General features: G+C 37.2%; 1 protein-coding gene across 2 annotated transcripts in view; it reads right to left on the minus strand.

The window, feature by feature from the left end:
• ngfra (nerve growth factor receptor a (TNFR superfamily, member 16)) overlaps positions 1–14,772 on the minus strand; it is a 41,461-nt gene extending 26,689 nt beyond the window's left edge. Inside the window, exons 1-2 of one of the 2 annotated variants that reach the window (XM_051886728.1) lie at positions 14,483–14,772; positions 7,947–8,109 (exon numbers count right to left, since the gene is read on the minus strand). In XM_051886728.1, the coding sequence (XP_051742688.1) occupies positions 7,947–8,109; positions 14,483–14,518 (199 nt within the window). In that variant the 5' untranslated portion in view covers positions 14,519–14,772. Of the gene's footprint in view, positions 1–7,946; positions 8,110–14,268; positions 14,427–14,482 lie in introns of those variants that run through there. The other variant, XM_051886730.1, reaches the window with a different exon arrangement.
• Positions 14,773–15,163: the final 391 nt, after the last annotated feature.

The raw sequence follows: 15,163 nt of genomic DNA on the forward strand, positions 1-15,163 counted from the left end.
TAGTTCATACTGAAATCCCTGAGTTGTGATTGCAGATTGATGAGAACACACTCTCAAAAATAAAGGCACCAAAAGAGGGTTTTCACAGCATATGCCATATACAGTACGAACCATTTCTGGTTCCCCAAAGAACCCCAAGAAGTTAAAGTTTTCCACTATAAAGATCCTTTTGTGCAATGGAAATGTTCTACACTCTTAAAAATAAGGTTCTTTATTGGCATTGATAGTTCCATAAAGAACCTTTAACATCATTGCACAAAAATGGTTTATATGGCATTTGCTGTAAAAACACCCTTTTGGTGCCTTTATTTTTGAGAGTGTGTAGAGCAGAGTGTATCTGCAATCACAATTTAGGTATTTTAGTATGAACTAAGAGATTTCAGCAGGACCATTTCTAATCAAATTCTTCCAAGAGTAAATTAACTGAGTTATGCTATCAAGTGATATTACAGCTGAGCTCTTACTGTATGTCAACAATTTCCTGGGGAACCAGTTCTTCTATGGCACGGCATCACTGTAAAAAAAAAAAAAAAAAAAAAAACCTTTTGGAACCTTTGAGTGCATGGATGATAAAGGTTCTTCATTGAACCATACTTATCTTTATTTTTAAGAGTGTAGTTTGGGATATAGATAAGATCTCTAAAAGCATGTGAGATTACAGGGATCCCTTTCTTAGGAGAAAAATGTGAGCAGCCTCAGACTAAAGCAAAAATCTCCATTTAAAAATATTCAAACATCGAGATCACATTTGTCATTTTCTTGTTCTACGAGGGGAAAACAATCTGCATTTGACCAATATGTAGGATCTAAACAAGGAAGAGGAGCGATCTTCGTCTCTGCGTACTGTTGATGCTTGTTTTACCAACAGATCAGGTCTGTTTGAAGCTGGGAAGATTTGATGTTGGGCAGGCAGATGTGTTCACACCTAAGGTTGGCCTGAGGGTGAGGTGTTCACCTCTCTGCCATACTTTATTCGGAAGATTTCCTTAAAACACTTGATGTTCTGTTCTTGTCATGTTTGCTCTTGTTGTGCAGGTGATGGTAAGGCTAATGACTTGGTTACTTTAATCAGGGCATCTAAGACATGCAAAAACAACTGCTTAAACATGTACTGACAAATATGAGTTTGCTGATGCAGTGATAACGCTCTTTTTTTATTTACTTAATCAGTTGTATTCATCAGATTATAGGATAATAAATTATTCCTAATCGTCGTTAATTACCTTTTGATGTTGTAGGTATAAAATGCTCCTAAACACTTTACATAAAATGTACCACTTCTCCATTTCACCATGCAACACCATTTACTCACACACACACACACACACACACACACACACACTATAGTTAATAATGTTCTTAAGAGCAATAAGCAGGTCTCCAGTACTCTATGGGAGGAGAGAGGGATGATGGGTAAACATATGGGTCATGTGATGCAGGCCATGGTGAGCTGTGAAAGTGTCAATTCAGCCGGACAAACCTTTCAGCCCATCTGTTTGTTCTCTCGCTCACTCTTTCGTTTCTCCTTCATTAATTATTCATGGATAGATATGACCTCGTTCTGCAGCGGAGAATTCAAAGATCAGTCCATTTGTCACCCAACTAAGGCTGGCCTAGCAAAATAGCTAAATATTCTGTCTATCTGTCTGTCTGTCTGTCCTTAAAGGTAGAGTAGGCAATTTCGGAGAGGCTAGCAATAGCGAGCTAGCTTTGAAAGCATGAGATCCCACCCTTCCCTTTAGAGCTCTCTCTTCAAAGCCACGCCTCCTCCAAAACAATGAACTCACACAGCAGATTCTGCAAAGTGTCACAAGATGAGAGACGACATTAAATTACCTCAGGCGTTTCTCAATACCAAGTACGCGAAGTTCGGACTTGTGTCCTTGGTAGTTCGAACTTGGCAAGAACGACTCAGGAGAACGGACTTCCGAGGACGTGAGGACGCAAGTCCGGTGATTCTGCAAATGGTACAGCAGCGTACTTGATTGCGTTACTCAGCTCGCTCTGGCTACTCCGGTTATCTCCGTATGTATATTTTAGGCAACAATAAAACGAAATAAGTGATAAAACACCACTCTGCCTCTTTTCGTTTTCATTTAAAAAAAAACCTTAAACATTATTAATAGCCTCACAAATGTGGTTTAGGCAACGCATTCATGATTATCTTCACTGCATGTATAGTATTTATAACGAAACGAAATATAAAACACTGCAACCCTGCCTGTTTACATGCCTGCCTGTTTACATTTAAAAAAAATATTAAACATATTAATATGTGGTTCAGGCAATATGTGCATACTCTGATTATCTTCACTGTAATAAAATGAAATGTAACATAAAACACAACTCTTTTTGTTAAATGTCAGTTTTAATGATAATAGCCATTATAAAGGTATAAGTAAAAGGTATAAGAAGTAAATAAAGCAAACAATTCAGTCAAACGTACAAATCAGCGCTTTAGTAGGCTACAACGGTAAATTTAAATAGCCTAAATATATAAAGTTATGAAACGTCAATTTGCCAGGGAACAAATTATAGATTCATGAGACCAAAGATCACCCGTTAGATATACACAAGACAAATTATGTCATGTTTAACCGCTACAGAGACATCAGAGCCAGTGGCAAACATCAGAAGGACTAGCCGAGGTAAAGCTGTTCTTGGCTGGGTACATGAGCGCTGAGCATCCGGTGATCACCTGGATCTCATAACTCCGACAACGTCAGATCTTTATCAGTAAACCACAGATTTGAGCTTTAAACCAGTACATTCTCACCTGAAAAACTACATATCATGACATAAAAACAGTAATATGTTTAAATTACACAGGTTTTCTCTTTTACTAAGATGCTTGCTGGTTAGTGCACGATGCATTCTGGGATACCTGGCTGTCTCAAGTCCGCACAAGTCACCTCTCAATGCATCCTCGATAAAAGGGGCGGATCAAGAACACATCCGGGGATTTTAACTGTACTTGGCTAGATGTAAACTTTGAATTAGAACAGTACTTGGGCAGCGACTAATGACGTTTCACAAGAACACAAGTACAGACAAGAATGCAACTTATAGAGCTCTTACTTGTACAACCTGACTGCTGCAGATTCATTTCAGCGTTGACAGTAAACTGCTTGAGTAGAATGTCACAGGTTGCCATCTTGTAATAATGGTTATGACATGGCATGAAGCAGCATAAGCTTGTTGTTTTGGTTCAGGAGGAACTGTAAAAGGCGGCTGCTGTTTGTTTTTGGCGATCGTTGACTATCTGTCTACAACTATGCACAGCCATCTACAAATATGCACAGCCTTATGCAACGCGCCGATGACGTGTGATGCCTGCGCGAGCAGTGTGCACAGAGGTATGGAAATACATATGTTGACAGGCAGGACGTGGTATCATTCGAACTGAATGCAATGATTGGACAAACCTTTTTTTTTGGCCCTGAGACTTCCACAGAATATATATATATATATATATATATATGTACATGTTTTAATATTTAGACCACTTCTATTTTTGATTGCTATCAGGATGTGAAGAGAGTTTCAACCAGTATAACAAAAAGTGTTTATAAAAAAATTGCCTACTTTACCTTTAAATGACATTATTTGGGGTGAAAAAAAAAAAAAATCATGAATTATGAGCATCTGACATGCTCAGGATAACGGCTGTCTCATGGGGACAGTTTGAGTCAAACTTGAGTTAATCCCTTTGCCATTCCCCATTTTCCATTTTCTCTCCCCTACTTTCTTGTCTATAGTCCACTGTAATATATATATATAAATATAAATAATTTATTTGTTTGTCTGTTGTGTTTACTGTAATATGCCTGCCCTTGAGAAAGAAATACATGACATGGCCCACATGCTGCCTGATCTTGATACTTTCATTACTTCTATAGTTTGACTTTAGTGTTTACTTTTTCCTTCTTGTTTGAGTTTACTTTAAACATATCATCTTTATAGTGAGTAAAGACTATTGTGACATTCCTATGGAGTGTGCACATACAACCGTGAACAGATGAACAGAGCACCAGTTGGGTGTTCGCAGGGATACACCTGAACGCAGCCGTCCCTGCACTGATTATAAACACATATCACAAAACTAACAAAAACAACAGAGCGCCCACCCACCAACACACACACACATGCTCTGCTGATGACTGTTTACATGCATAATAAATAGCTTCATCACACACAACCGTTTCTGTCAGGAGAGCAAACGGAAAAAGACTCGAGCTGCCTCGTGCGGCGTGTCTTCCTGTTACGTCATCAGCTGAAGTCTGCGTTTTTATCCCTTTACAATTACAGACAAATCAGCCAGGTGCATGAGATCTTTTTACGCTTTCTTTCGGAGCTGGTTTTCTGCTTGGCTGTCATTTGCTGGAGGAGAACTGTAACTAGAGATGTTTGCCAATATTTTGCTGGCACATTTTAAAAGATTTTGTAAAGTAACTTAATACTGAACAGGCTTAGAAAAAAATGCCCATTGCGTAATGCACTGTATTCTGATCTATAATCGCAACCATATTGGTTTATCAGAACAAACTTGAATGTGCTTCTCTCTCTCTTGCTCTGTTTCCACAATTCAGTTGTTCTTTATTAGTATGACTGTTTCTTTTATAATACAGTTAATGTAATAAATCAAAGCTGCGTGGAACGGTAGAACGGCTGCACAGGCCAATAAAAACAGCGATGGCTCCAGTCCTGAGTTCTGCTTAAATGTTCAGTAGCATTAACCTCTCTTTCTTTCTCTCTCTCTCTCTCTCTCTCAGATGAATAAGGGCTGTATTAGTCTCAGTCTAAAAAGGTAAGCGCATATGATGTTCCCTGTATGTAAATGCATTATTATCTAATGCTGTTATTTCCCAAATCCCAATCAGTCATTAGTCAGCTGTCTAAATTGATACACTGACTGATTCCAGTTCAGCACTGCTCCTACAGTACCTTCAACAAACAGAATATTTAATAGACTCACAATCATTCACATTTCACTTCAAAACGACAAAGTGCATTTAAATTATGCATTGCAGAAAAATATGGGTAAAGGTCATGAAAACATGACCAGGTCACATTCACCTCAAATATTTTTCATAATAATTCAGACAATTTTTATTATTATTGTTTGTATGTATTATCAGTGGTAATTCACATTAGATTAGACACTGTTTATTACATTACAATAAAAGTTGTATTTTTTACTTAAAGCAACATAAATAAGTACAAATACTATCACAACACAAATATAAATAATATTATATATTATAAATTAAAATATAATCAAATATATTTATAATAAAATAAACAATATAAGTTAAATATATTATAATTTTAATTATATATATATAATATATTATTTTTCAGTAATGAGAATTTTGAGATAAAGTGCTTCATTGTCATAAAAATGTAATGCAAAAAATGGTAATTGTACTAAAATATGCTTAATTTTTAAAGCAAAATGTACATTTCTATTTAATTTTCTTGATTATGTGGTGAAATATGATGCAAACAGGATTTGTGGGATTCACCCACATGAATCAAACCAGTGACCTTGGGGGGCAAGTGGAGCAATTTCCGATCATTATCATACTGAATATTTACAAAACATTAATAACTACATTAGGTATCATTTTATTACAGATTTGAGCTACAAGGTCATTTTTGAGCTTTTTGGCTTTATTAATAAATCAAAGGAACCAATGGAAAGTAATATCAGTCCTCTATTAAAGGGTCTTTAATTACTCACCCTCATGTCGTCCCACACCCGTAAGACCTTCGTTCATCTTCAGAACACAAATTAAGATATTTTTGATGAAATCCGAGGGTATCTGATCCACACATAGGCAGCAACAACATCGCAAATTTTGAGGTCCAGCAAGGTACTAAATCGTTAAAACCGTCAACGTGACTGCAGTGGTTCAACATTAATATTATGAAGCGACGAGAATACTTTTTGTGTGCAAAAACAAAACAAAAATAACAACTTTAGCAGCGTAGCAGTATGACGGGGGACAGATGAATTTGTATAGTCGCAATTTTTTGTTTTGTCTTTAGTACCTTTATGACCTCAAAAGGTTGTTGCTGCCTATGTGTGGATCAGATACCTTCGGATTTCATCAAAAATATCTTAATTTGTGTTCCAAAGACAAACAAGGGTCTTACGGGTTTGGGACAACATGAGGGTGAGTAAATAATGACAGAAATTTCATTTTTTGGGTAAACTAACCCTTTATGTGTGTGTGAGTCAAAGATGTTGGCCTGATTTGTGATGAAATGGCGGCTATGACAGTAGCTGCGATGGTGAGAGGTTTGTGTCAATCAGTTTTTGAACACACTGCGATGTGAGGGAGGGCGAAAAGAGAAAATGGACAGCTAAATATTTCAGTAGTTGCTGATGTGTGCTTGTGTCTAGACTGGGTAGGGGATGAGGGGGCGAGGATGCATGAAAGAGGTGTGTGTGTTTGTGTGTCTTTGCCAACACTGGGAGAAAGGGGACAGGAGACTAACGCAAAGGTCACAAAATGTGTTTTTGTCTATCAGTAAACAGGAAGCCTGTTTTGTTACACTAAAAATTAATGCAGATGCTTTTCTAAAATAACATTCACCATCTTTATTTATATCCCACACAGATAGAAAAAAACAAAAAGCACCCAGTTGGGATATTGATGTAAAGTGTCCTGTCCTGAAACATAAGACCTCCTCTATTTCAGGCCCGTCGTCCTAAGTGCTTCTCAACGCTCACGAAGGACTGTTCATTTCTCTTATGAGAGCAGAAAGTAGGATAGAGCCTCTTTAGGAAACATTCACAACAAAAGAATTAGACATGCTGTAAAACGGGTGAAAAAATGTGTCTTGTCATTTCCAAATGTGCCAGTGCCTTTTCTAAATGTTTCTGTGAATGGGAAGAACATTCAAAAGTTTGGGGTCAGTGCAATTTTTTTTAAGAACTTAATACTTTTATTCAACAAGGACACATTAAATCGATCAAAAGTGACAGTAAAGATATTTATAGTAAAGATTTATGTAATCAAACAAATGCTTTTCTTCTCAACTTTCTATTCATCAAAGAATTCTGAAAAAAAATATTGTGTTTTCCCACCCAAAAAATACACAGCACAACTGTTTTCAACATTGATAATAATAAGAAATGTTTTTTGAGCTTCAAATTATCATATTAGAATGATTTCTGAAGGATCATGTGACACTGAAGACTGGAGTAATGATTCTGACAATTCAGCTTTAACATCACAGGAATAATTTTAAAATTTATTAACTTTGTTATGTTATTGTAATATTATAACATTGTAATTTAAAATTGTATTACTATACAATATTACTGTTTTTACTGTATTTTGATCACACAAATGCAGCCTTTGTGAGCATAAGAGACTTCTTTCAAAAACAAAAAATTAACTAGCCCCAAATATTTGAACGATATATAATACTACACAATTAAAAACCCCTTTAATGTACAATTAAAGTACCACCTTCATGTTCAGAAAATAGTTAATCAATTGACATCCCAGATCTCTCACTTTAAGGTTTGGTTATCCTCTTTCTGGTTTTCCTCACAAACTGTAAAGCTGAACATTTGGCCTTAATTACAGCATCAAACACACACACACAAACAGCAGCTCATATACCGTAACCAGCTAATTGCATAATTACTCTCAGCTTTCTGTCTGTTCTTTGAGTTTATACGTGCACGTTTGTAAAGGAGAGAGAGACAGAGGGAGCAAGAAAGCATAATTATGTGTTAATAAGTATACGTGTGTACGTGTGAGAGACTAATTATGTGTTAATAAATTTATGTGCGTGAAAGTAAGTGTTTGTGACGGTGTGAATGTTTATGAAGATTATGAGTACGTGCATGTGCATGAACAGTTCTGTATATGTCATGGCCTACATGTGTATGAGTTCCGTATGCGTATATGAGAAGTTGTACTCACTGTCTAAGCATTGACTGCACTCGGTCTGGGTGGCCCCACACTCCTTGACCACTCCCTCTCCTGGAGGACACTGCAAACAGCACTCCCCGCTGTGAGTGTAACTCCCCGACTCACACTCCTCGTCTACGGCTCGCTCCAGCTTAGACCCAAACACCAGCCCCAGCTACAGAAAAAAAAGAAATGACATTAATATTCCATCTCTCTAGGGGTCCACATGTTCCTTGTCTCCAATTACACATAAACCCTTGAGATATTTTAATGTTAATATTTTAATTAATGTGTTTGCAAGGCAGTATAGTCATATTGATATTCCTCAAATGCTGTTTCCTTAATCTTCTCCACTAATTGCTGCAATTAATTCAGCCTGAACCACCTGAAGTACAAACTCCATTCAAACATTGTTTTGCAGATAATTTCACCCTTATTGTTTTTAGCATTAAATTTGGTTGTGGTTACTTTGAACTTATTTTTTGTTTTTTACATTTATAGTTACTTAAAGGATACTTCAGAATTAAAATTTCCTGATAATTTACTCACCCTCATGTCTTTAAGATGTTCATGTCTTTCTTTCTTCAGTCAAAAAGAAATTAAGGTTTTTGAGGAAAACATTCCAGGATTTTTCTCCATATAGTGGACTTCAGTGGGGTTCAACGGGTTGAAGGTCAAATTGTAGTTTCAGTGCAGCTTCAAAGGGCTCTACATGATCCCAGACGAGGAATAAGGGTCTTATCTAGGGAAACGATCAGTCATTTTCTAAAAAAAAAAATAAAATGTTATACTTTTTAACCACAAATGCTCGTCTTGCACTGCTCTGTGATCCACTACGCATGACGTAATCATGTTAGAAAGGTCACACGTGACGTAGGCGGAAGTACTGCGGTAGGGCGAAAAACATCAAATTTTCTCCTCCAACTTCAAAATCGTCTGACATTGTTGCTTTACCTTTTTTTGTAAAGGGCGTTTGACTTAGTCTTTGCACGTTCGCTTTGTAGACAGTGGGTCGGTACGTTCGCCTACATCACGAGTGACCTTTCCAACGTGATTACGTAACGAGTGGTGCATCGCCGAGCAGTGCAAGACAAGCATTTGTGGATAAAAAGAATATAAATTTTATTTTTTTTAGAAAATAACTGATCGTTTCACTAGATAAGACCCTTATTCCTCGTCTGAGATCACGTAAGGCCCTTTGAAGCTGCACTGAAACTGCAATTTGGACCTTGCACCCGTTCAACCCCACTGTAGTCCACTATATGGAGAAAAATCCTGGAATGTTTTCCTTAAAAACCTTAATTTCTTTTCGACTGAAGAAAGAAAGACATGAACATTTTGGATGACATGGGGGTGAGTAAATTATCAAGAAATTTTAATTCTGAAGTGAACTAATCCTTTAAGGTTTGAATCTCCCATTGATTTGGTTAGTTTATTGCATATTGCTTATTAAATTTTGACAGCTGACAGACGACAAGATGTGTTGTGACAACACTGATTCTGATGTGAAAATTCTGACGTTTACCTAAAACTTGTATTTCTAATTTATAGCAAAACTAATCTCTGATGTTTTCAGTTAATCCCTCTCATTGTCAATAAACTCCTTCATATTTGCTGCATATGTTTGGTAACAGCTGCATCACAGCATATTGTGCTGATTGCATTTCTGTGTCCAAAAGCTGGGGCGTGTTGAGCAAGATGAGGCAGGCATTTGGAGTTATACATATGTCTATTGCATGTCCAGCTGTTTCTCTCGTATTGTCACGGGTACGATTACACATACTTTACATATTGAGGTCTCACAGATCACGGTCCGCAGACCCTCTCTACCCAAGACATCGATTAGCCCTACCCTTCCGCTTTTACAGGTCTTGATCTGTTTGTTGAGTATTGTCAATAACCCAAGGGGTCATAAACTTCCATACACACAGGCACTGTAAGAGGTGTTTATAGGCTCATTTTGTCTCAGACGACAGATGTGTGTGTGCGATGTGTGTAAGAGGACTTTGGAGGCTCATTAGTGAGGATGCAGACTTCACTTTGAACTAATTTACTACTCCAGCGCTTCACTCTTCCTCTCTCAATAGGTTCAGTCTGGTCATGTGATCACGCTCAGTGATGATGTGTGCTGTATTTTATGTGTATAGAGTGCAACCAACAACAGCCTTGGTTCCGGAAGTGTTTTTCTCATTTATTTTGTCCATAGGAATTCTTCAGTTTCTTCAATAAAGTGTCCTAAGCCATGAACCAAACCAACCAGAAATGAATCACATTACAAACCATGATTTGAATGGCAAAATTATACAAATTTTGGTTAAAATACAAAAAATGGTTTGCTTCAAATGAATTAAATTGATGAGGGAAAGAACTACTTAATCCATTAAGTGTTGTGAATGTACAGTAGTTGAATCCAAAACGGCAGTGTGTATGTATATATTCCAATGTGCAGGTCGAATCGTTACAAACATTCTTAGAAGTCTTATCTCGGTAAGACTATTAAATAAGGAATTTAATCATTTGTATTTTTAGTAGTGCTGTCAAATCAATTACATAAAAGTTTTTTAAATACATTGTAAACCCTAATGCTCAAAATACTTAATTGGTTTGAGTAGGACAAACTTAAATGAAACAAATTAGTTCAGTTAAATTAACTGTTATGAGTATTTAGAACTTTGTTTTTCTTTTGAGCTCACAGCACTGACATATTTTAAGTAAACTGAATTGTTTCATTGTTTTGAATTGTATGAATTCATTTCTTTTAATTTAGACTAACTTAAGTTTAACTGAAACTGGACTGGGATTTCTATTTCCCAGCATGCTTTGCCCATGGCACTCGAAATGGAGTGTAAATGCAAAAATTAAGTGTTATATAATGTTTTTTGTGCAAGATTAATGGTAAGGGAGATTTAGTAGTGATTAATGTTTTGTTATGCTAATTTAGAAGAGTTTCTGTTAATGTGGGTTTTTGGAGAGTTACCATCATGGTGACAAGTGGCGCATGCTGCTTGATTTGAGAGCAGGTAAGTAACATGTTTTAAGTTTCTGTACTCATTCAGTAAGTGCTATACCATGCTATTGTTGACATGTTAGCAAATAAGCAAGTTGGCATTTTCTGAATTAGTTTGTTATAGGAGCAAAATATTTACGTTTAGATAACCTGATAATTTTAAGTTAAATGTATAAATTACTGCACTCAAATATTTCAAGTTAAGAACAATAAAAATGTATGAGTACAAAATAAAAATCTTTCTTAACTTAAAAATTCTCATTCAACTTCTTTGAGTTCTGGCAACTTATTAGGGTTTACAGTGAAGTAAATAACTCATTTGATTTGCAAGAACTCAAAATAAAAAAAAGTTAATTAACTAAATCTTTATGTTAATTGCTATCAAAATGTTTGAGTTAGCTAACCCAGTATTTCAAGTTAGGAACAATGAACATGCATGAGTACTACAAACTCAAAACTTGATAGTTCTGCTTAAAATTGGGAACATCATAACTGAAAAAATTGATGTAAAATGTATGAAAAATGTTACTGATAAATGATGTAACTGATTAATTCAATTTTTTTGAGTTAGCCCAACTTATTCAGGTTCACAGTGTATTTGTGTGTGGGGGTGTGTGTGTGGGTGAATATATATTTAGTAAAAATATAAATATATATTATATAAATATATTATATAAATATATATTTTATAATTTATATAAATTACACCCTTCTAAATATATATAATAATATTTAGAAGGGTGTAATTTTTCCTATTTGTCCTTTCCATGGTATGGGTAGTGAAGACTTATGACTGCAATCTCTGAGCTCATGGTAGCTTTGTTTTGAAAGGTTTCAAATATCATTGGCAATATCATTAAAATCTATTTCTCTGTGGTGTAAATGAATGGCATTTTTACTTCTGGAACCCCACCGTTGTGCTCTATTGAGGAATAAGTGGGCCTTGTAGAAGCATTTCTTTCTAATATAGCTGTGAAAAGATTCATTCATTAACCTGTGGATTCCAGAGTGTTTCAAAGACACTCACAAACAAGCATGTGAACACACACACACACACACACACACACATATACAGGGTAATTGAACTCACAGCACATTTTTCTCCTTGCATTCATTAATGAATTAGCATACTCTCTCTCTCACTCTCTCTCTCACACACACGCAAACGTTCTTTAATGTAAACCACAGCACATTACAAGCTGTAACAATTACACACAATTTAGACAGGTCAACATCATCCAAACCTCCCACAATCAAAGTAAAGAGGGAAAACCTCTCTGATCTTCTGCACGTTTTCATTAAAACATCACCTCTTGTTCCTAATCTTATCTACCTTCCTAGCCTCTCTCTCACACACTCTCTTTGCCCTTTAAGACTCCTCTTTCTACCCTCCTCCTCCTCCCCCCATCCACATCCTCTCTCGCTCTCATTCAGAAACAGATGCACTGGTACAGCAGCCAACTCACCCCCTCATTTACTCGCTCTCTCTCTTCGTCAAACCCTGGCTGTCTTCCTTTCTTTTTTCTCTCAATTTGCATTCGCTTGAGTAAGCGTGCCGATGAGTTAACTTGGCAGGCCTTAATGGACTCCCCAGTATGGAGCATGCCCAATGCTTAACACATCTGACGAAAGAGTATGTGGCTTTACTTAGCTATAGTTTGGGGACTAAATTAATCTGCTAAATCTAACAAAATCTCCCTGAGGTCAAATCCAGTAATGTTCTCAGTTGGAAAATCAAATAATGCATTAAAGAACTTCAATGGTTTTAGCCTTATTTACATACTGTAGCTAAGTAAATGTGTTAGCAAGTGCCTCCTATCACATTACTGTGCAATTCAGTGATCTGCACCTGTCCGTAAAACACCGCTCTGCACCAGCCAAGAAATGCTACTGAGCTTTAATACAGTGAGACATCAAGCCTCGACAAGCCATCGCCTTTTTCACCACCAATTAGGCCGTTTCTGTCCCTGCCAGATCTCTTGTAAAGTGCACTAAGAGCGTAGCGCCTTCACACAGCTGTAAGATGGCACTCCAGACGGAGCGCTGCTGGCTCATGTGTCGGTGGAGATTCTTCACTGACTCTGTGCACCTGGATCAAACTCAATTGCCAGCTCCGTTTGCCATTTTGCAAATCAGATCACTGAAAAGAGGTCACGGTGTAATTGTGTTTAGTCAAGAGCGTGTGCATGTTTAAATTGATTTAGACTGTGTTACAAGAGACTGGAGGTGGTGAGGGTCACGTAGGGTGCTCGGTAGGGGACCATGAGGGTCACATGCTTGCGCACTTTGAGTATTTTCTCCCTGAGCATCAGGCGTATCCCTTACAAAAATGTACCAAATTAAGTTCACGCCAAAAATACCACAGGCAGTTATATTTGCCAGCACCATCATCGTCAAAAAAAGAAAAAACTAAAATGATGATTCTGAAAACTTCTTACGTTGATAATTATTATGCTGTTTGGTTGAAGCTGTGGTTACATTGTTCGATTTTATTTTTGAGGGAATGTTTTGAATTTGCATACTGTTGCTCATATGATGTCTAAACACGCAAGGTACGAATTATGGGGAAGGGGGGGTCTTTTTTAAAAATATATATAAATAAATAAAACATTTTAAAAGGTAGCCTGCTTTTAAGTATACTGTTCAACTGTTTTTTTTTTCCATATGTTTAAGTATCCAAAAGTTGAATAACAAGTTAGACATTGAATGTACATTACACCTGGCGCTCGCGAAAAGAAATCGTTTGCCTTGAGGACGTAACCACGGCAACTGCAGCCATTTCCGTATTATCATACCGAACATTTACAAAACATAAACAACGACATTAGGTATCATTTATTACAGATTTAGTTACCGCAAATATCGCACAAAAACCTAAGGTTTTCAAAAAGTCTTCAAGGCTAAAGTTCCAGAGGCGCCACAATTCGGGTTGCGGAAGATGCATTTCATTAAACATAACCCGCAGGAATTTCTTTAAAAATGTTGACCCCCCGTGAAAGTCATTACAAAACGCACATTGTAAATACAAACGCATACTAAAACTCCATAACAAAGGCTACTAAAAAACGCACATTGTAAATACAAACGCATACTAAAACTCCATAACAAAGGCTACTAAAATAATTTATTATGTGGAAAATATTAAATAAATGAAGCTAGTCAAACTCATATTTAACTGAGGCAACTTGGCTTGAAAGTTTGTTTACAGTTGGGGGCACATTTCTTCTCTGCACTGATTGTAGCCTGTTTTTCTGGCACCTTATAAACATACTTGCATGCAGATTCGTTTTAGAAGACTAAAAGAGTAAAGGAAAAGAAGGCTGACACCTGTTCTCCAGAAACCGGGCTGCTGAGATTAGTCATCACTACCACAGACCGAAAACAAGTTCCGCCGAATCCGCATCACGATAAACGAAGCATCACGCGAGCTGAAGCGGCTCACCTGATGTCAATTAACCTACATATTCACAGAAATCCAGCGGCGGATCACTGCGCGCACTTGTGCTCGTGCGGTCTGATCTAAACTAATGCGAACACTTACCGCTCCACAAATCAAGATCCACACCAAGGTGTCCATGTCTGAAATGCCCCTTCCCTCTCAAACTGTAAATCTGTAAGTGTGAGTCGTGAAGTGAAGATCAGCCCTCCGACAGTTCATTTTAGCTCCATGTGGCTGCTGCTCTCGTGCGTGGATGTTTTTGGGACTTTAGGACTGTGCGAAAGCGCGTGCCCTCGCTGATGCGCGCTGACTGTCCTGTACTGTCCTGTACTCCGCACTCAGCGCTGTCCAGCAGTGCACTGCGGAGGAGAGAGTCGTGCACGCAGATATGAGGGGGGCACGAGTGCTTGCCAACTCCCCCCATCAGCACCTCTCTCTCTCTCTCTCTCTCTCTCTCTCTCTCTCTGTTTCTAGTAGGATATATTTCTCTTTATCACCAACAGAACATATGCAGAAGACTGGGAAAGCTGCTTTGATCTGATCTTTAGACTCATTACATTTACATATTGCTTTGCCGTCATCTATATTTGCATGCATATCTATGTGCATGCATAAATCCCTTATCCACATGAACATAATTTCTATAGGAATATTCTCTGCATGCTGCCCCAGTTCCACACGGACTGTATTTATTTATTAACTAGGCCTACTGTTGAAACAGTAAATCAAATGTATCAGCAAACCAAGCTCTTTTTAAAAATAAAATCTAAAAGAAAAAAAAAT

The sequence above is a fragment of the Ctenopharyngodon idella genome, chromosome 3, assembly GCF_019924925.1.
Source record: "Ctenopharyngodon idella isolate HZGC_01 chromosome 3, HZGC01, whole genome shotgun sequence".
Lineage (NCBI taxonomy): Eukaryota > Metazoa > Chordata > Actinopteri > Cypriniformes > Xenocyprididae > Ctenopharyngodon > Ctenopharyngodon idella.